This window comes from Neodiprion lecontei, chromosome 6 (genome assembly GCF_021901455.1).
Source record: "Neodiprion lecontei isolate iyNeoLeco1 chromosome 6, iyNeoLeco1.1, whole genome shotgun sequence".
Classification (NCBI taxonomy): Eukaryota; Metazoa; Arthropoda; class Insecta; order Hymenoptera; family Diprionidae; genus Neodiprion; species Neodiprion lecontei.
The window spans coordinates 7,278,872-7,298,136 of record NC_060265.1 but is presented as its reverse complement, the minus strand read 5'-3'; the positions used below and the strand labels follow the sequence as shown (position 1 = coordinate 7,298,136).

Here is a 19,265-nt window from a genome sequence, read left to right as displayed (position 1 = left end):
GGGACACCAGAGCCGAGGCTAAGTCGCTCTAATCTCGGGCTCTCGACGAGCCGCGTGTTCCATCCAGCCTCGATTCGACAGTCCGGCACTGACCCGGTCGAAACGAAGTCGGGAAACCCGGTCGCGGCTCTTCCGATTCTTCTCCGATTCTTCTCCGATTCTTCGCCGAGAGGGCCTTTTCCACCGGTTCGGTTTATTTCCGTGCTCTTTCACTCCGGGAGGCTCAGCTGTCCGCTTGTAAGGCGACTTCCCACTTTCGCTCTCCAACTGGCGTTTTTCCTCCTTGGGGGATGGGGGCGAGCGAGGGGTGCCCGAGGGACAGGAAGGGAACGGTTACGGTCTCTAGGACGCCACGTGCACTCGAGAGGATCGCCTAGGCCTTGCGGCTTACGTTCGAGAGCTCTACAGGTCGCCGTGTAACACAGATCCGTCGACTCTTCGCCACATCGAAGACAACGTCATCTTCGACTTCGTATCGTTACGTAAGGTATTTTAGCAGCTTAAACTAGTTCCAGTATAATAGCGGCATTCAAATTCTCAGCCCACTCTACTTTCCATTTATAATCCTCCGTGTTGCGTCTATCGGTCGTAGCTCGATTTTATACATCCAGAGATTACGACTTTGCTTTTACACTTCGTTGATCTCGCCTCCCGATTGACACTACGTTTGTTATTTTTACCAGCATAGCCACAGGCCGATGGGATTCAACGGCGAGGTCGATACTATCGATTACCATCGACGATTGTTCTATCGCCCCGTGTTTAGTCTCTCGTTTTATCGTCAAAGTTTATCGCGTTATCTTCCTCGTTCGTCATTATTATTGCCACCGCAAGCCTGAGCTATCAAGTTTCCGTAACCCTGGAATGTTTAACATTGTTTTTCATCTATTGTTGCGGCGCCGAAACCGATAGTAAAAATGCACTTCGCAACAGCTGGTTCGTTTTTCGGGTCTCGTAATACTCGTTGTACTCGACGGGTTTAATTTACCGCTGGACATTCCGCAGCCTGTTTGTGAATCGACAATTCGTCGTTAACCTTGTTTATTGCCCCACCAAATCGCGGCTTTGTGGTCTTCACATTCAAGCCTCGCATGGCACTAATCACGAGTCTTAGAATGGGTCCGTATTTTCAATAACAAACACGTGTATCCTACTGACAAAAGGTGATCATCCCGTCTGTCGGGATGTTGCTTGAAAAGAGAACGAGAGACGGAAAGATACATCGGTGACAGAGAGAACCGAGAGCATTGCTATAACGTCGTGAATTTCTATGACATAGGTATGATTGTAATTAGACGGTTAATTAGCAATAATTAGTCTCTCGGTGTTACCGCTTGCGAAATAATATGTCCGTCCATTACACGGTTCGAGAGCTTCGAGTCACCGAGGATGAAAATATCCCATTGAATATCCAAGCGAGCAATGAATGATGTGTTATTTACCGCGTAAACATCGAAGACCGAGCGCCGCCTACGCACGACGACTATCCTGAAACGTTATTGCCTCTTATTCGAACTCTCCTCCAATTATTATATTTCTTGTTTTTCTTCTCTCTCTCTCTCTCTACGTGTTATGTGTTTACCCAAAGAAAAAAACAATGCGCTTAAAGTGTGTTGAGGTCAGGGATTCCAAATATAACACATCCCATCTCGTCGCAGTGTTTCGTGTTTCGTCCGAGGTATAATTATATACGAAATCCGTTACATTCAAGCGTCTGCTTTACCCGGTAGCACAGTTTTCAAACGCTCGCATACCGATCATTCCACCGACCGCCGGTTTTCGGGACTGGCTGCAGGTTTCGTCGACAGGTCTCGTCGATTTGTACTGTTCGACAAACTCACGGAAATATGAATCGTATTCAGAGAACAGTGCCGTTGTGCAACGAAGAAATCGATTCGAATTCTGCACGGTATAACGATTCGTTTTTATAATCACGTAGATACAGGTATGTACAAGATTTTTTTTCGGTCAATGTTTTCCTCGCACCCTTTTCTCCATCTCGGATCTTCTCTCACTCTCGAGATAATGAATAGGAGAAAGTTCTCATCCGAATGTTACTCGTATACGTACAACAGGTACAACCTGGATAGACGTGTAATGCAATCGTTGTGAAACAGGGAGGGATCGGATGGGCGAAGAAGCTTCTTGGCACGCGTGTGTTTGTGTGTATAACGGGCATTCCTCCGTGCCTGCAGAATTATATCAGTTTCACCTTGAGGATGGATCCACGTTTTATACAGTACGTATAACGTACGCGTACATGCGAAGTACGATAATAAACGTCAAGTGTTTAATTGCGAGCAATTCGCGTAACTTAATATCCAGTCTCGACGATAATCATCCGCCTCACGCACGTATGTACGTAGTAGAGTACGTTAGGGTTTTCCCGAGGGAATCCTTATTCCGCTCTTTCCTGCCGCATATTCACGCGGCTTACCTTTCACCGTTAAGAATAAGCTACGCGCGCGAACTTGAGCATCCGATTTTACGTAAGTCGCGTAGCTGCGCCTTACACATACTTATAAGTATATTCGCTAGTGGATAGCTACTTGCAGCCCACTTTACGCTACGGGAAACTTGTTGTGCACAGGTCGTCTTGTTACACGGCTATGATATAATAATTTTCGCACAAGTTCACCGCGGCTGGTGCACCGCACGTGTAACACGTACGCCTCGAATAATTACTGTGCACAGTTTCGTCCCCCACACATGTGCGCGGCATCAGTTCCTCCACGCGAACACGAATTTGAACGACCGTGCCTACACGGGGGCCTGAAAAGAGCTGGGAGAGGGGGGTAGAGAGTGAGAGAGAGAGAGAAAAGAAGCGAGTCCGCCATCGCGAAGCGAAGCTTTAATTAAAGTTACGTGGGATTGCGGGCGCGAGGCGGTCGGACCTCTGTTTAGTATTTTTATGAGCTTTTCATTACGCCCATCTTTGAAGAGCGAGGGGTGAAACGTGCGCTCCCTCTCACCTTACTTACCGGTCATAACGTGCCCACTCTCGGTTCCCGCCGCGGGGCTCGTAACGCAGGTTAAATACATAACTAACGTACATTCGCTCATTCACTCACTCAACTCGCCCCGTGATTTTACATGAAAGAATTTTTTTTTTATTTCACCGTCCAGGAGAATTGTGCGTACGCGTGTATGTATGGGTGGATGGATGGATGTACGTGTGTACCTGCGTACGTGTCAGGTATACTATAACATTATACCGCAAGCTCGCAAATTGTCTACTTCCCCCGACGGTTCCACACTCAATTCAAGTAACGAAGAGACCCCGGTTCTCGCCTTTATTTAAACATACTAACGAGTTCTTTGCCAGCACAACGATGAAGCGATTCGCCTTTCACACCGTCGTGCGAACTAACGAAAATACAGTGACGTCGTCGTCGTCGTCAGCTTCGCGTACAGCTACGTAAGCGCATCGCGACGTTTGCGTTACGTCAAATTGTCTTGTCAGGATCAGAGGGAATCCCGGTAGTCGAGCTGCACCGCGCAGAGTTCATCGTCTTGCAGAACGTTGGCTAAACCGTGGTAAACGTTGAATTGCCAACAGGATTGCTGAAGGGTTCCGTCACGGCGGAAAGACCTCGGACCCTGTGCCGATTGCGGAACGTTTATGCGCCGGCGGCGGCCGCGATGGGCACGGGGGCCGACGGCGGCACCGGGGAACGACTCGAGGACGGCGAAATCGTGAGCTTCAGGGTGTCGGACCGCGACAGGGAGCGGGACGACAAGTCCCTCAGCATAATGAGTCCCTTCGACGAGCAGGAGGAGTGGGCCAAGATCAACGAGATAATGGCCTCATTCGGCACCGGCCTGGTCAGGGAATCGGTGTTCGTCACCGAACTCGAGAAGGAGTTCCAGACGAGACTAGGTAAATTGAATCCGTATCGGATGCCCCGGCGTTAAAAATGACGTCGGAATCCGACCAGGGTGGCGATTCGACCCCCCGAACACCACCTGCGTCCCCTACTTATGATACCCTTGATCGATTCCTTGGCCTAGGTTACAGCTTTAAACTCGGTTGTCCAGGTCTCAGCTCAGACAGTAGCAGCAGTCCCATAGTATCAACGTCTGTTGGTCAGTGGCTGTCCAGCCTCGGTCTCGCCGACTACGAGTCGCTCTTCCTCGCCCACGGATTCGACGACCTCGAATTCATCGTAAGTCCCCCCACGATTCACCTGCATGTTCATTCGACGATAAATGATCCCATGTGTTCTTCTTTTTTTCTCTTCCCCTCTCTCTCTCTCTCTCTCTCTCTTCTTACCCCCGTATTAAGAACTCGGTACTCGACGAGGCCGACCTCAAAGAGATGGGCGTCACCAGCGACCAGGAGCGTACCGTCATCATGGAGGCCGCTGGGCTCCTCAGCAAGAGGGTCGAGAAACGCACCGGCACCTCCGAGCAGTCGGTCGATGAGTGGCTCAAGAGCATTCACCTGGAGTGCTACGCCGAGACCTTTAGAAAACACCTGTACTTGGACATGGATCGCGTCAGGAGGGTATGGGAGGTAGAGCTCGCAACCGTTCTCGAAATTCAGAAACCCGCTCATCGGAAGAGGATACTCACTTCGGTTAGCGGCATCAATCCTCGTGGTCCACCTCACAATGGCGGCGGACCGAACCTCGAGGATCTCAATAAGGACCTCAACACTTTGGTGAGTCGCATTTTCTACAAATTTTAATCGTCCCGCTTCCAATGATTCTCTGATCGTCGATGATCGCGATGCAATGACTTTCGAACTTTAGCGTCGGTGATTATCGTATCCGTATTATACTTTTTTCACCTATGATGAGTTACGTGCATGTTAACCGAAACATGCTTCGTGAGAGATGGAAATTTTCTTCGTAATTTACTTTGGCAAAATGACAACAAATTTCCCCGAAGTCGGTTACTTATTTTGGAACTTGAAAACTTTCATGCCGCGCGGATGATGTTCTCAGATAGTCTTGACGATCTTCCCTGAAACTGCAGATACCGATTATTATACTTATGAAAATACTAACGAATTGCCATTTTTTCCTTCATTTTAACAAAAATTCATTTGTAGAGTTTATCCGCAAGGTTGTACCAATTTCTTTGGCAAAATTGCACTTTCTAGGAATAACACTGTATAGAAATTCGTCTATAACACTACGTGTTTCAGGAGAGCTTGATTTTTCATTCGCGTCGCTAATTTCGTCAGTAAAAAATAGAATTTCTTTACCACGATCGCAACTCTGAGGTACCACGTGTCTGTATTCACCTACCTCTTCGTCAAAGGTGACTAGTACCGGTCTTCCAAACGTCGGAGTCTCTTCTTTGTCGAACTGTAATACATGGTATAATACCGTCGAATAAACTATGCGCCCTGGAATCTCTTCTATTCACACACGTCATACGCATGCATCGGTATAATTATATATCGCGTGTGCGGTAACGTAAGATTGAGATTATACCGGAGCATCTGGCACTTGTATCGTTTATTATTTCATTTAACACACACGCGCGTACGCGTGATGTTACTACGTGTGCACGTACGTCCGATACGTGGAAGTAGGTACTTGGCGCGCGTTGATAATAATTCCACCGGATGCTGCGCTCACTGGATGAGTGGCAGGAAATTATCTGCCAGGGTCAATAATTTCCACGTTCTGGTGTAACGATGCCTGTGTTATTAAAACCACGCGAACCAACGAGAACAGTTCGATGCTTTCGCGTTGTGGGAGGGGGGTAGGAAAAAAATGTGCGACGCGTTTTTGCCTTGCGTTTTGCGTTATCGCCTTTTTTTCATCTTCAATTGGAAGAGAAGTGCAACGAGCGATCTAACAAGCGTAGGTATTAGGCGCGAGGATCTTGAAGAGTCGTGGTGTGATTCGACGACACAATGGTCGATTGTGGTGGAATTTGTGAAGCAGGAGGAAGAGGAGGAGGAGGAGGGTGGTTGGCTGTATTCTGCACTCGTGCAGAAGTCGGAGTGAAAGACTCTTGGCGAGGCGGCGTCGCCCCGACCCAATCATTTCGACTGTTTCATTGAATCGTTCGGTGCACCGCGTCGTAATGTATAAAATATCGTTGGCTAATTGGCGCTTGGGTTGTATTGTGTCGATGGAAAACACTCGAGTAACGAGTCTCTCAACGTATCACTTGCTGAACTATAATATCCCGCGACACCCACCTTGCGAGGCTTTCCAACGCGCTTCACTCACCCATCAGCGTTTTGTTCGCGCCTGCTTCAGCCCGCTCCCTTTTGTTGTGCATTTGCTTTTTAATTAGCTTATTAACTACGACCAATAGCTCTACACCGCGCATCACTGGCGACGACTCGCGATAATCCTGATAAATTGGATGCTTCCCTTTCACCAATGATCGCCGCACTTCCATAGCCGTTACAAAAATCCTCCCCGAGGACTCACCTTCTCTAGGATGATACAGCCGTTGACTAACAATCTCGAGAGCCAGTTGGAAGGCTCCTGTCCAACTTCTTTCAACCCAACAACCATCTTTCCGACAGTCGCTTATTCGTTTTGATCCTGATCGCGACTCCGCACTCCCGCGTTATACCCGCTTATCAACACCTTGCCTTACATGGTTCAATCGCTGACCCCCCGTAGAGTCGAAATCGGATTACAAACGTCGGGGATTATCGAGGTTGCGGTTGGGATGTAGGTCTCGACTCCCTTCTTCCAAGACAGACCTCCAGATCGACTCTCTCGATTCTTCCTAGAAAACGAACATCCAACAGCTGAAGGAGGACATCCGTGAAAAACTCCCAGAGCCGAGTTCTCAGGTAACCGTTCCAACCGTCACAACGACGACGACGACGACACCGGCAGCGGTGACGGCGACGACGACGGGAACGACATCGACGAACACCGGGACCCTGAGGCACCGGAAAAATCGGCCAGCTCCGCAGCCGCCCCAACGACCAAATTCCCACAACGGAACTCTTTCCGTTCCCGAGCAACTCGAGATTCGCGCACCTTCCGAGCTCCTCTTCGGGGTCCCGTCTACCCTTCAAACGCAGTGGAGGCACGAGCCGAAGGCCCTGGTAACCGGTGCCGTTACTTACGTAGCCAGCGTAAGTCTTTGTTTCCCCGGGGTAATGCGGCACTTACTTTGCCAGTAAACGGTTTGCGCCATCGAAGACCTTTCTCATTCTCTTTCGCAGTATCTCGGGTCGACCGTCGTCAAGGAACTCCGAGGCACCGAGTCCACCAAAAAGTCGATTCAGACCCTCAAGAAGACTCACAGGGAGCCACGCGTCACTCCGGATATTACTCTAGCAATATCCTACCGAGGTGTGCGCTTCCTGAACACGAGGACAAACGTAAGACCATCTCATTTTATTCTCACCTCTCGATCGCGTCTTTTTTTACTTCTATACTTGGTTGTCGTGGTTTTTGTATTTCGGTGTGATTGTAACCGAGGTTGGTTGAAACAGTTTTTAACCCGTTTTAGCGTTTCTTCCAACTCGATTTAAGTACGTATCTTTTGTCATAATTTCTTACCCCATCGTGTCTCTTCACTACGAATACCTGCAGTTCAATTTCCCGACCATCGAAAATTGCGACAATCATCTCGCGTAGCAGTGGAATCGTGTTTCCCGACCTGCACGCCTTGCGCTTCACCATTTCCAGGAACCAATATGCGACCATGAGATACGAAACATACACTGCGCGTGCCAGGACGCCGACGATCTGACTCATTTCGCTTACATAACGAAAGACCATGCGAGCCGAAAGCACTTCTGCCACGTATTCTGCGTACCTACAATGGTGAGTAGACGATTCAGTCAGTTTCCCGACCGCTTGGTCCCCTGTCCTAGATGTCATTTACCCGATTTCAACCAGGATCAGGCCACCGAGGTGATCCTGACCCTGGGCCAAGCGTTTGAAGTCGCTTACCAAATGGTACTGAGAGATCCGTTGAGCGCTCAGACGGTTCGCTCGCAGTCGGCTAACCAGCTGGCGAATCCTTCCATCATCTCGTCCTCGGTGACCTGCTGCAGGACCGCGACGCCGACGAAGACGACCGCGTCGATTACTCTGCCGTCGCAGACAACGACGGTGACGACGACGTCGACGGTAACCGGTAATCCGAGCGTCGTTAAACCCCTCGCAACTCACGGGAGGTCCCATTCCGTTAACGATATTAAAATAAATGGCAATCAATTGAAACTCGCGCCGATGCCCGTTGACGACATAAACATTGGCGTTAAGGACATGAAGGCAGGATCAAGGGCGCCGATCGCTCTTTCCGAAGAACTTTAGTCCCGTTTTGAGACGGCTCAGGATCAAGAAGGAAAGGTTTTTGTTACAGGGCTCGATCTGATTTATATTATTCGCGTATTTCGTTTATGGGTTCGGTTCTCCAGCTGATGATTTCTTTCGAGTCGTATTATTTATTTTCAATTCAACATTTGTTTTTTTTTTTTCTATCGCGTCTTTGTTTCTCCGTTTTGGAAAGATCGTTCACTGCGGCAACTCGCAATAGATTTGACCAAAGAGACTGCACGGTGTAAAGTAATTTTTCATTTATACCGTTTGCGATATTATGAAGTGACCATATGTTTAGATAGGTATACTAGCGTGTAGGGATGTTGTGTATTTATTATAGCCAGCAATAAGTCTCTCTCTCTCTCTCTCTCTCTCTCTGTCTCTGTCTCTCTTTCTCTCAACGTTACACGCCGTGGCGTGAATTAAAATAATATCCGTATGTAAGGGAATCTGCTGGCGACGGGCGAAGACAAATGAAAAGTTTACCACCGAATGACGTACAGGTGAGTGTATAAACAACGGAAGTAGTTATACACGAAGCAATGGGTATATAAACGATTAACTTATAAGTTGTATTACCATATGTATACCTATATAGTATATATACTTCGGTGTAAATATAAGTGTATGAAAAGATTTCTTTAAAATAGATTATGGCAATATATATATATATATATCGATGGTCGACCGTTGAATCGTCGGGCTTCCTCAGGTTGCGAATATATTGCATGTTTGGAGTATTATAAACGTCTTATTGTCCTAGCGCGAAACTCGCGATGACGAAACAAAATTAATAAATATATTACATTATATGTAATTTCAGTGCGTGTGTGATGTTATTATTATATATACACGCGAAAAAATATCCGAAGACGCAGCTATAACGATAATTATACTGTACTATGTACGTATAGTTGAATGTAGGGTACAAATATGCAAAGAAAACACCACGTAAGAAAACGAACTATATACCTAATAATAATAATAATAGTAATTCTGACAAACGAAACAACGCACCTCGATTATACATTCGTACATATATTATATTATACGTATAAACCCACATCCCGATTTTACAGTGAGAGAGTAAATTATGTAGAATCATACGAATACACATGTGCACAGAAAACGTAATTACATCGCAATCGTATAAATTTATTACCTGTATGTATATACATATATATACATACGTACACGCTCAAATATGTTATGTATGTGTATATGTACGGTATATAATTTGAAGTTATGGCAGAGTTCGATGTTATTTTCCGCCACGGGGCCTAAAGGTAAGAAACATTATATTGCCGAAGAAAAATAGAAAAAATAAACGACAAGTACCCGAATAATTCAATAAATAAATAAGTAAACATTTATAGTGATACTCGAGCCTAATTACGACTTAATTATAAAGAATCGGGCGCAGGTGAATTAAATTTTTTCGCATCGCGTATATTCGTGAATTATGATACGTATAACAATTTAAATTTACAAGTATTTGTATTACTTAACGAACAATTAATTAATTACATTGACGAGTCTAGGATACCAAAGAAAATGGATGCGACTATGCGGCGCGTGAAGTCGGATTAATCTATGCAACGACTGAAAATGAAAAAAATCATTTTCATTCATTCGAAAGAAAAGATAATGAGATGAAAGAGTGACAAGAAGAAATGAAATAAAGGAAATAAAAGCTGACACGAGGGGTTAAAAAATTAATTGCCTGGGCTGCGATAACTTTATTAAATGCGGGATAAAGATTGACCGAAGAATAAAAGGATGGAAAGAAAAAGAATCAATAAAACTGCCAAATAAACTTCTACGTACTATATTTGTGGCAATATATACGCACACACTTTGTATTATTAAATTTACAATGAATATACATAGTATATATGTGTATGTATCTGTACAATATTATTTAACAACGTATACTGTAATATTATTGTACGTTAAAAGCTATTAATTAAAATTAAATATTTGGAAAAAAACGTAATCACGGTAATCAAACGTAACAAAATGTGACGTTGGTACGCGAGTGAATTTATTGTCGAAAATACTTGCGCATAACGTATTAATTATCACAGCTTGCAGCTGTAGTTGCTGTCTTATAATATACGGTAGATTATTATATTATACGTATCGCGTAGAGCATGTTTTTTCTCTATAATATTCTGGATTTACAATTACATGTAAACAAAAGGATAAGGAAAAAGAAGTAAAAGAAAAGAAAAAAAAAAAAGCACGAACCGAAACGAATTCGATGTAACTATGATATTTCCGCTTATTTCCGTTGCTTACCCATTAGTCTGATGGTACATAAATGCCGATCACGGTTGTTATTATATTTACTAATCACGGAACGGGAACGATGTACAGCTATCTCTATAACATAAAGTGAAATTAGTAACGTTGGGAATTACACATGATTAGGCGAACACACGTACATGAAAAATAAATAAACAAATAAAGACGCAAAAAAACTCCGTACCTACCCCTTTAATTACGACGATAATAATAATATTCCTTGCTTTTGAAGGTTAAAAAAAAAAAAAAAAAACAAAGTAAAAAAATCAACCAATCGAGTGATAAAGACTTGTGTGTATATGATAATAAGGTAATATATGTATTAGTTGGCAATAGACATATACCGTGTGACGATAATCACTGAGTTAGTCGGTTCTACGGGAAAAAGGAAAATAAATAGAAAAAAGAAAAATTACGCGCCTGCATAAACCGGCCTTCCTTCTTATCGTACTTTTTCTTTCTCTCACACTTTTCTTATCTCCCCTTCGAAATAACTGATTCGCAAAGTTTCTTCCGTCTCTTGCACACGTGCAATGCGGAACGACAATTGCGTTTACCGCGCCAAGTCTGAATAACTAGAATCTTGAAATTGAGGTTTGAATCCAACGCTACTGTAATATAAAACATCATACCTGGATCACATATGCAAGCAACAACCGTCTGTAATAATAACTTATAGTACGTGAGACCTTTTTTTCATTGCTTTATCACGGAAACGATTGCTCGGTTGAATTTGAGAAGGTTTTTCGTCCGTTACCGCGAGACTTTAATTACCCCAACGATTATATGGAACAAATTTTGAGTCACGTTTGAGAGAAATGTATCCCTAGCTCTTAACGAAGAGGAAAACTAGCACTTTCCTTCAGTGAATAAAATAGTAACACTGCCGATTATACCTACGTGTATGATATTATAACTATTATATACAAGAATATGATGACTCGTTCGATAGTGCGAGTATAATTTATACAAACCCCAAAAATATTTTGTGATTTCGATATTCTCAAAAACTTTCGTAATTCCGAACATGTGCGAGATTAACAATCAATCTCTCTCTCATGTTGTTACAATAAAAATAATAATAATAACACTGGTCAACAGTGGTTTTGTTGCCCTTGATATTTCAGTGAATTTGGTAAGATTTGATGTCAATGACCCTAAGAGTATACGTAGTTTTTCGAAATTGGCTCTAATTATTGGTTTTATCGATACTTTCATGTACGACTTAGGAAAGAAAGAGTTAGATGAAAAATTCGTTGTTTTTTTTTCTTCTATCTAAAGTTTATCAAAAAAATACTGCACAGTTGAACAAGCACAAAATTTTTTCTCGTTGCTCCGATTCTTTCCGTGAATTTTGGTATTTTTGAGAACGTAGAATCTGTGAATAAAATCGTAATTATATTAGAACCCCTCCACCCTCAATACTATAATAACATAAAAACTAGCGCCAATCTAATGTAATCATGATTTTATTCGTAAATACTACTTTCTCAATTACGAAAATTCACGGAAAAAACCAGGTCAACGAAAGAAAATTCCTTTTGTTAAATTCTTTTTTTGTTGAGCTGTGTAATCATATTTAATACGTAAGAATCACATGTATGCGTGTATGCGTACTGCACGCAACATGCAACATGCACACTTTATTCAACGCGTGAAAATTTACACGTCAAATCGCATTCGCATAATCTACAATACATGAACAATATATACGATGGTCATTCTTATTCGCGGTGTATGGCAGCTTAACGGGGTGTGGATTCCGTGTTATTGATTTTAGGCTTTGAGGGTTGAAAGCGTGCAACATCCCCTGGCCGTTGAAGATGTATAAAGAAAAGAAAGCCCATTCTCCATATCGAGAAACGTCAACATCTTCGTTTTACTGCAGTACGTATTCTATCAACCATTGACGACTTGGTTTATTTTCTTTCATACCGGATCGTCGATCAATCCAATTATCGTGTTGTTTAAAAAAAAAATAGCTTGAACTAGTTTCTCCGTGTTGTTTTATTATCATGAATAACGATGATGGTATAACGGGGTTCGCACGTGAGACGGTTGTGTATGTGAGATATAAATGGCATCGTAATATCCCGCGGAACAAGTCTGGTATAATTGTGGATAAAACGATCGAAAAAATGTTCTACAGAAAATAGGTACAGAAAAAAATTGGAAAAATTAATGAATCGGAGCAGGAAAAACTTACGGCCAAGAACGAAATTTTACGATATATACTCACGGGTCGCACAAATATTATATTATATACACGATAATATTTCGTTTTCTTTCATTCATATTTTACATATATATAGTTGTATATGTATACTTATGTATTATTCACTGTACCAAATTTTTGATGCCACTTTTTCTTATACTCTATATTCTATAATATCGATTATACCTACGATACGTGCGTTTTATATGCAAGCTTACACGTGCGTAGTTTAAAAATATTAACTCTAACGTACGTCTTACGTATATAGATATATAATACGGCGATTAAAGGATATTGAAATGTATATATAGTTATATAGATTAGACGTATATTGACGAAAAGACAACTATAGGTAATGCAAAACGTGTATTGTACAATAACGTGTAAGGAATATTACGCAACATAAAATTCTCTCTACTCAATTTCGGTGTAATCTGCACAATCGCGTTAATCGCGTGTATATTTCTTTATTCAGAGCAAGGCACAACTATACTCTGTGTCTATTTATGGTATATAATTGAAAAAAAAAAATGAAGCATCATCCCTCTCGTTGTAAGACAAATAAGGGTAGAAATACGGGGGCGGTCGAGTGAGTATCGACGCCATTTTGGAACCGCCTCATTTAGCCGAGGGCAAACTTTGGATGTAATTCGAATGTATGAGGCATGTATGAGTATTCATACATACGAGTTTACGTAATGCCGCATACGCGTAGATATTACATACATACATATATATATATATTTAAATAAACGATTAATTCGTGTATAATAGGAGCTGTGTTATAACTATCGTACGCCGTAATGTTAAATGTAATTATTATCTTTCGGTTGCTCTAAGGCTGTAGTATTATATTATTACGTTATTGATATTACACATATTACGTATATACATATATTTACGTACGTAACGTAACGGGAAGATTTATGCATATTAATTAATATTCGCGCCGTACATACGCGTGTTTATGTACATGCCTACGATATACCTCGCCAGCAATCGTGCATAAAGATACACACCAATTTAGATACCAACACCGCACACGTCCTTTTTCAGTATTGACACATAGAATGCAATATTAGTAGGTTTATTATGAAACTCTTACAGATTATAGCGATATTCGTTTTTCGACTCGAATTATACGTATTTAGGTATAGTTTAAACGTTGCTCGACATATACAGTAGCTGTGTCTTGTTGTAAGGCCGTTCCTCCTTTCAGGGCAGCTGTTTCACTTTGAAATGGTAATGTCGCTAAATTTTGCAATACACCCATTTCTCATCCCCGCGACTGGTCTTATAACGAGTTTATACGGCTGTGAAATTATGTAGGTATAATCGCTTTTGAAGTGATCCTGAAAAGACGTATTATTATTATTATTATTATTATTATTATTGTTGTTGTTGTTGTTGTTGTTGTTATTATTACACGATAATCACAGATGTTGATTATTATACACAGGCTAAATGATAATGCGACATAACACGTGGGTGAAACTGAAATTACGGAATTCCTTATTATGTAATAATTATTATCCCTGTTTAAAGTTACGCGTATCATTTGTTATGCAACGGGGGTTATACAAATTGACCTTCAAATTTCGTCGACGAATTTTCACACAGAGCCCGTGTTATATCACACATATTTATGTATATATTGTAACGATATTACATGCGAGTCACATAGAATATAAAGTAATTCGTATGTACGCGCCTTAAGCACATACAACGTTTCAAAATAAAGGGCAAACGCTTAACTCTAGGTGTCACGTCGGTCAAGATCACCTATCCGGTGAAATAAGTGTAACTCTCTCTCTCTGCGAGCCGGGGCCGAAGCGAACGGTCGATATAAAGTCTAGTCCTGTCATATTCACATTCTCATAATTTCGTTAACATTTGGGAAAACAAAACAAGTCAAAAAAAAAAAGGGGGAACAAAAAAAAAAAAGAAAATTGACACGACGATTCATACAAGAAGTGTAACCCAACGCAATCCCAATCTTTCGGAGCCTGTGAGCCTAAAGAACAAATCCAAATATCTGATCGACGAACGACCACGCAGTATAATCGGTGAAGACCGATTCTATAAAAGGAATATCAAAGAACTTCAACATCCATGATCATCTACGGAGCCGTTAGGCCACCTCTCTTCATCAGAGATATTCCGAGCTAAGTCATCTTTTCATTACTGATTTGTAGGTGGATTGTGCCACAAATCTGTAATAGCCTTCTTAAGTCAGTATTTTATATCTTCGTCTGTTAACTTTATTGTAATCTCACCATAATTTAGAGTCCTTTGTCAGTAGATTCATTCTTTCACTAGAATCATTTTTAAATTTGAAGCATAAAGGATAAGAGAGCCAGTCTTTCGTTAATATGGTACAAAAATTTTACCAGAATAATTATATACAAAACGTCGGTAATCGCGTTGAGTAATTTTAACGTGTGAATGAAAGAGTGAATGAGATTTTCTATGATTGCCTGTTCTTTTAAAAGGTTATACCAAAACTCAATAAATCTGTGTTCTACATTGTTTCCTCCTGATTTAATGTATTTTGTTTATTGAATATATCTAGATTTCTAATATAACATAAAATCAAAACGTATCGGTTGAACCTTAAAAAAAAAAAAAACCGTTACAAAATGGCGCCCGAACATAAAGTTTAGACATAAAGAAAGTAAACATAGGATTAAATTTGAAACTTCGTCGTTGAATGTTTGTATGATTGACCTTAGGTAGTAATTGTAAGAAACATATATTACGCGATAAATAGAAATATAAGAATTTCAAAAGTACATGGCACCAACGATTAAAAGAACACCTGTTAAAACTAGGTCAAGGATCACAAATAAACCAAGGAGGTCAGAACCTGACATATCAAAAGCAGGCAATAGTCAAATACGAAATAATACAAGCGAGATGGAGGGAGAACTGGAGCGTTTGAAGGAGGAAATGGCGAGTTTCGCGGGTTTACGAAATGCGATTGAACAGCTACAGGCACAACAAGCAACTAACGCACAGCTGGCAAACGAAGTCGCATTGTTGAAGCTCCAGAACGAACAACAAAGACAGGCTCTTCAACAGATACAGAATCCAGTTCAACAACCAGTTACCAATAACGATCAAATATCGGTGAGTGAGTTAATAGTAAGTTTGCAACGAAGTCACATTGATGCCAAAGCTCCCGAGTTTACAGATGAAGAAGTTATAAATCCTATTGAATATTTGGAAAATTTGGAAAATTATTTCAGGTTAAAATGTGTGAAGGAAGAGTGTAAATTGTCGATAGTCGAAAGTAAATTATCAGGTAGAGCAAAAATATGGTGGGAAGCGAGTAAAGAAACTATCAACACGTATAATGATTTTAAAGAAGCCTTTAAAAATAAATTTTATTCCATTCCAATCCAAGTTAAAGTCAAAACAAAGTGGAGTTCAAGAAGGTATAATCAACAGGATGGTTCACTTCAAACATATTTTTTTAAACAGCTTAAGGAAGCAAAATACCTATTACCGAAACTAGACCAGTTCGAAATAAACTATACCATTATCCAACAATTACCATATAAAATTCGTGATACTCTAGCAACTGTGAATATGGCGGATACAAAAATAATAGAACAAGCTTTATCGCAATTAGATGTAAATTATGAAGAAAGAAACAATAATAAACACAAATATCAAAATCAAAGTAACAACAATCAAGTGAATAATGTAAACAACATGCAAATTCAACATAAACAACAGCAACAGATAAATAATACAAGTAGGCAACAAAATTATCCAAATGCTGCAAACAACTTTTATCAAAATCCTCAATTTGGTACAAACTTATCACCATGGCAATATCAACCGCAAGTTCAAGCATCAACAAGCAACCAAATGAATTTACCAAACGTCAATTATCCACCACCTTATTTCTCAGGAACCAATAATCAGATACAGTCATTACAAACTCAAATGCAAACTAACACCAATAATTTACAAACCAGTCCAAATAGAAATTTAAACTAATAAACAGCTCGATGTGTATAAGTCCGACATCGAGTTGGGATTATGCAAATTTAGTTGAGGACTTAATGCACGAAATTGGTAATGCTGAAGAAAAAATTGAAAGAGTAAAACAAAACTTATCGAAGGGTCCAAATGTAGTAATAAATGTGTTAAATTATCGAATGGTAGCTTTATTTGATTCAGGAAGCCAAGTAACATGTATGTCTGAAAAAGTATATAAATCTCTCAAAGGTAATCATAGTTTAAATGAACTACCAGTTACAAATGTAGTAGTTTTACCAGCAATTGGGAAAAAGCCCACAGCGGTTAAGCGACAAATTTTGGTTGATGTTCATATGGGATCACAGAAAATCACAACAGCTTTTTTAATTATACCGCATCTGTCTAGTAGTGTGATTTTTGGTAACGATTGGCTTGATATTAATAAAGTAGTTTTAGATTACGGTCAGAAAACAATTAGTATTAAAGGTAAAGTAATAGCTCCACCACTTTTCTCATACGACCGGGAACCTGCGGAAAGGTTGAGCTCATTTGCACAAAACGCGAAAATATATATCAAAATTTTAAGAACTGAAGATTCAGAAAAAGAACATGAAAAAATAGGTAAAGAAATATTTAAAAAGAATTCAAAGAAAGAGAATAATAATGAAGAAAATAAAAATGATGATGAAGATATAAAAACAGTTTTTGAAAATATCACAACTAAAGATCCTGAATGTGATAATGATGATAAAATGTCAGAAACACATGAAAATGTGATGCAAATTGACAATGAATCTGATTGTGTAGAAGAGAATAAAATTGATGAAGAAACAGAAATAAATTTAAAATATATCTTTGTAGAAAATGATGAAATTGATAAAAATATTTTAGTAGATAAGGAAAATATATGTGTAGCAATAAATGAATTTGATAAAATTGCATCGGTAGATCAAAGAGATAATCCGAGAAATAATGAATTAGAAAATCTAAATTTGATGTGTGTAAAAAATAATATAAAATGTAATGAATCTGTATTTCAAAATGTAAACGAACATGAACAAAATAACGCAGAAACAATAGAATCACAAGACCATAATTTTTACAAAAAGAATTTAGTTTGCCAGAAAACAGTAGAATCGGAAGATCACAATTTTTTTAAAGATAAATTGGATGAAAATATCGAATCAATTTTAATAGAACAAATTCAAGTAACAAGATCTCAAACAAATGATCAAAACTTTTTCGAATCTGTCCGGTCGATCGCGAATAATCTTATGGGTACAAGTGAAGAGCAAAAAGTTGAGCTGGAAAAATTGCTTATTAAATATGAAAAACTATTTTCAGAGAAAGCCGGATGTACAAACATTTATGAACACTCTATCAAATTACTAAAAGACAAGCCAATCGTTAAAAAATCATACCCGGTACCATTTAAACTTAGAGAAGCAGTAGATGCAGAGATAAAGAAAATGCTTCAAGCAGGAATTATAGAAAGATCAAATAGTCAATACTGCAATCCATTGCGAATAGTACAAAAGAGGGAGAATGGAGTGAGGTTATGTTTAGATGCCAGATATATAAATGACATAATTGAGTCTGATAACGAATGTCCACCACCAATAAATGAATTATTAAGAAAATATCATGGTGTAAAATACATGACATCTACTGATCTAACACATGGATATTGGCAAATCCCGCTAGAGAGAAATTCACGTCAATATACAGCTTTTTTACACGGTGGCACTTTATACCACTTTTGCAGAATTCCATTTGGTCTCAAGACGGCAGGAAGTGGATTCATACGTGCCCTAAATATGGCATTAGGTAATGAATTTACCTCCTTTCTGACTTGTTATATAGATGATCTTTTAATAACCTCAACTGATTTTGATTCTCATATGAAACACCTAAGCCTAATATTTGATCGTTTAATGAAACACAATTTTACACTTCGTCTAAATAAGTCACTTTTTTGTAAGAAGTCAATCGCATTTCTCGGATACGTTATAACACCTGAGGGAGTTAGTCCCAACCCAGACAAAATCAAGGTGATTAGAGAATTTCCAGTACCAACAAGTAAATTGATTTTACAACGATTTTTAGGAGCGTGTAACTTTTACCGGCAGTTTAGCATAAAATATTCGAACTATGTCACGCCCTTGAGAGATTTATTAACAGACAATACACCGTTTAGATGGACAGAGAAACATACGAAAGCATTTAAAGAGATAAAGGAAAGTTTTATAAACTGTGTAACCCTTAATCACTATTTACCTGGCGTCATATGTAGAGTACAAACAGACGCAAGCGATCTTGGAATAAGTGCGATTTTGTACCAAATTGATGAGGAAGATAACCATAAAATTATTTCACTTATAAGTAAATGTTTGTCGAAAGCAGAATTAAATTACACAACTACGGAAAAGGAATTACTGGCAATAATGTATGCATTAGATAAATTTAGAATTTGGTTAATTGGAAGTCCA

At 40.0% G+C, this 19,265-nt stretch overlaps 1 protein-coding gene across 8 annotated transcripts in view; it reads left to right on the top strand.

The window, feature by feature from the left end:
* Window positions 1-19,265, top strand: part of LOC107223572 (ankyrin repeat and sterile alpha motif domain-containing protein 1B) — an 88,018-nt gene that overhangs the window by 30,835 nt on the left and 37,918 nt on the right. For 3 of the 8 annotated variants that reach the window (XM_046743546.1, XM_015663285.2, XM_046743543.1), the window contains 7 exons: window positions 3,560-3,880; window positions 4,012-4,166; window positions 4,286-4,663; window positions 6,713-7,066; window positions 7,157-7,315; window positions 7,626-7,763; window positions 7,839-10,506. In XM_046743546.1, the coding sequence (XP_046599502.1) occupies window positions 3,560-3,880; window positions 4,012-4,166; window positions 4,286-4,663; window positions 6,713-7,066; window positions 7,157-7,315; window positions 7,626-7,763; window positions 7,839-8,258 (1,925 nt within the window). In that variant the 3' untranslated portion in view covers window positions 8,259-10,506. Of the gene's footprint in view, window positions 1-3,559; window positions 3,881-4,011; window positions 4,167-4,285; window positions 4,664-6,712; window positions 7,067-7,156; window positions 7,316-7,529; window positions 7,764-7,838; window positions 10,507-19,265 lie in introns of those variants that run through there. The other 5 variants (XM_015663286.2, XM_046743544.1, XM_046743545.1 and 2 more) reach the window with 4 other exon arrangements.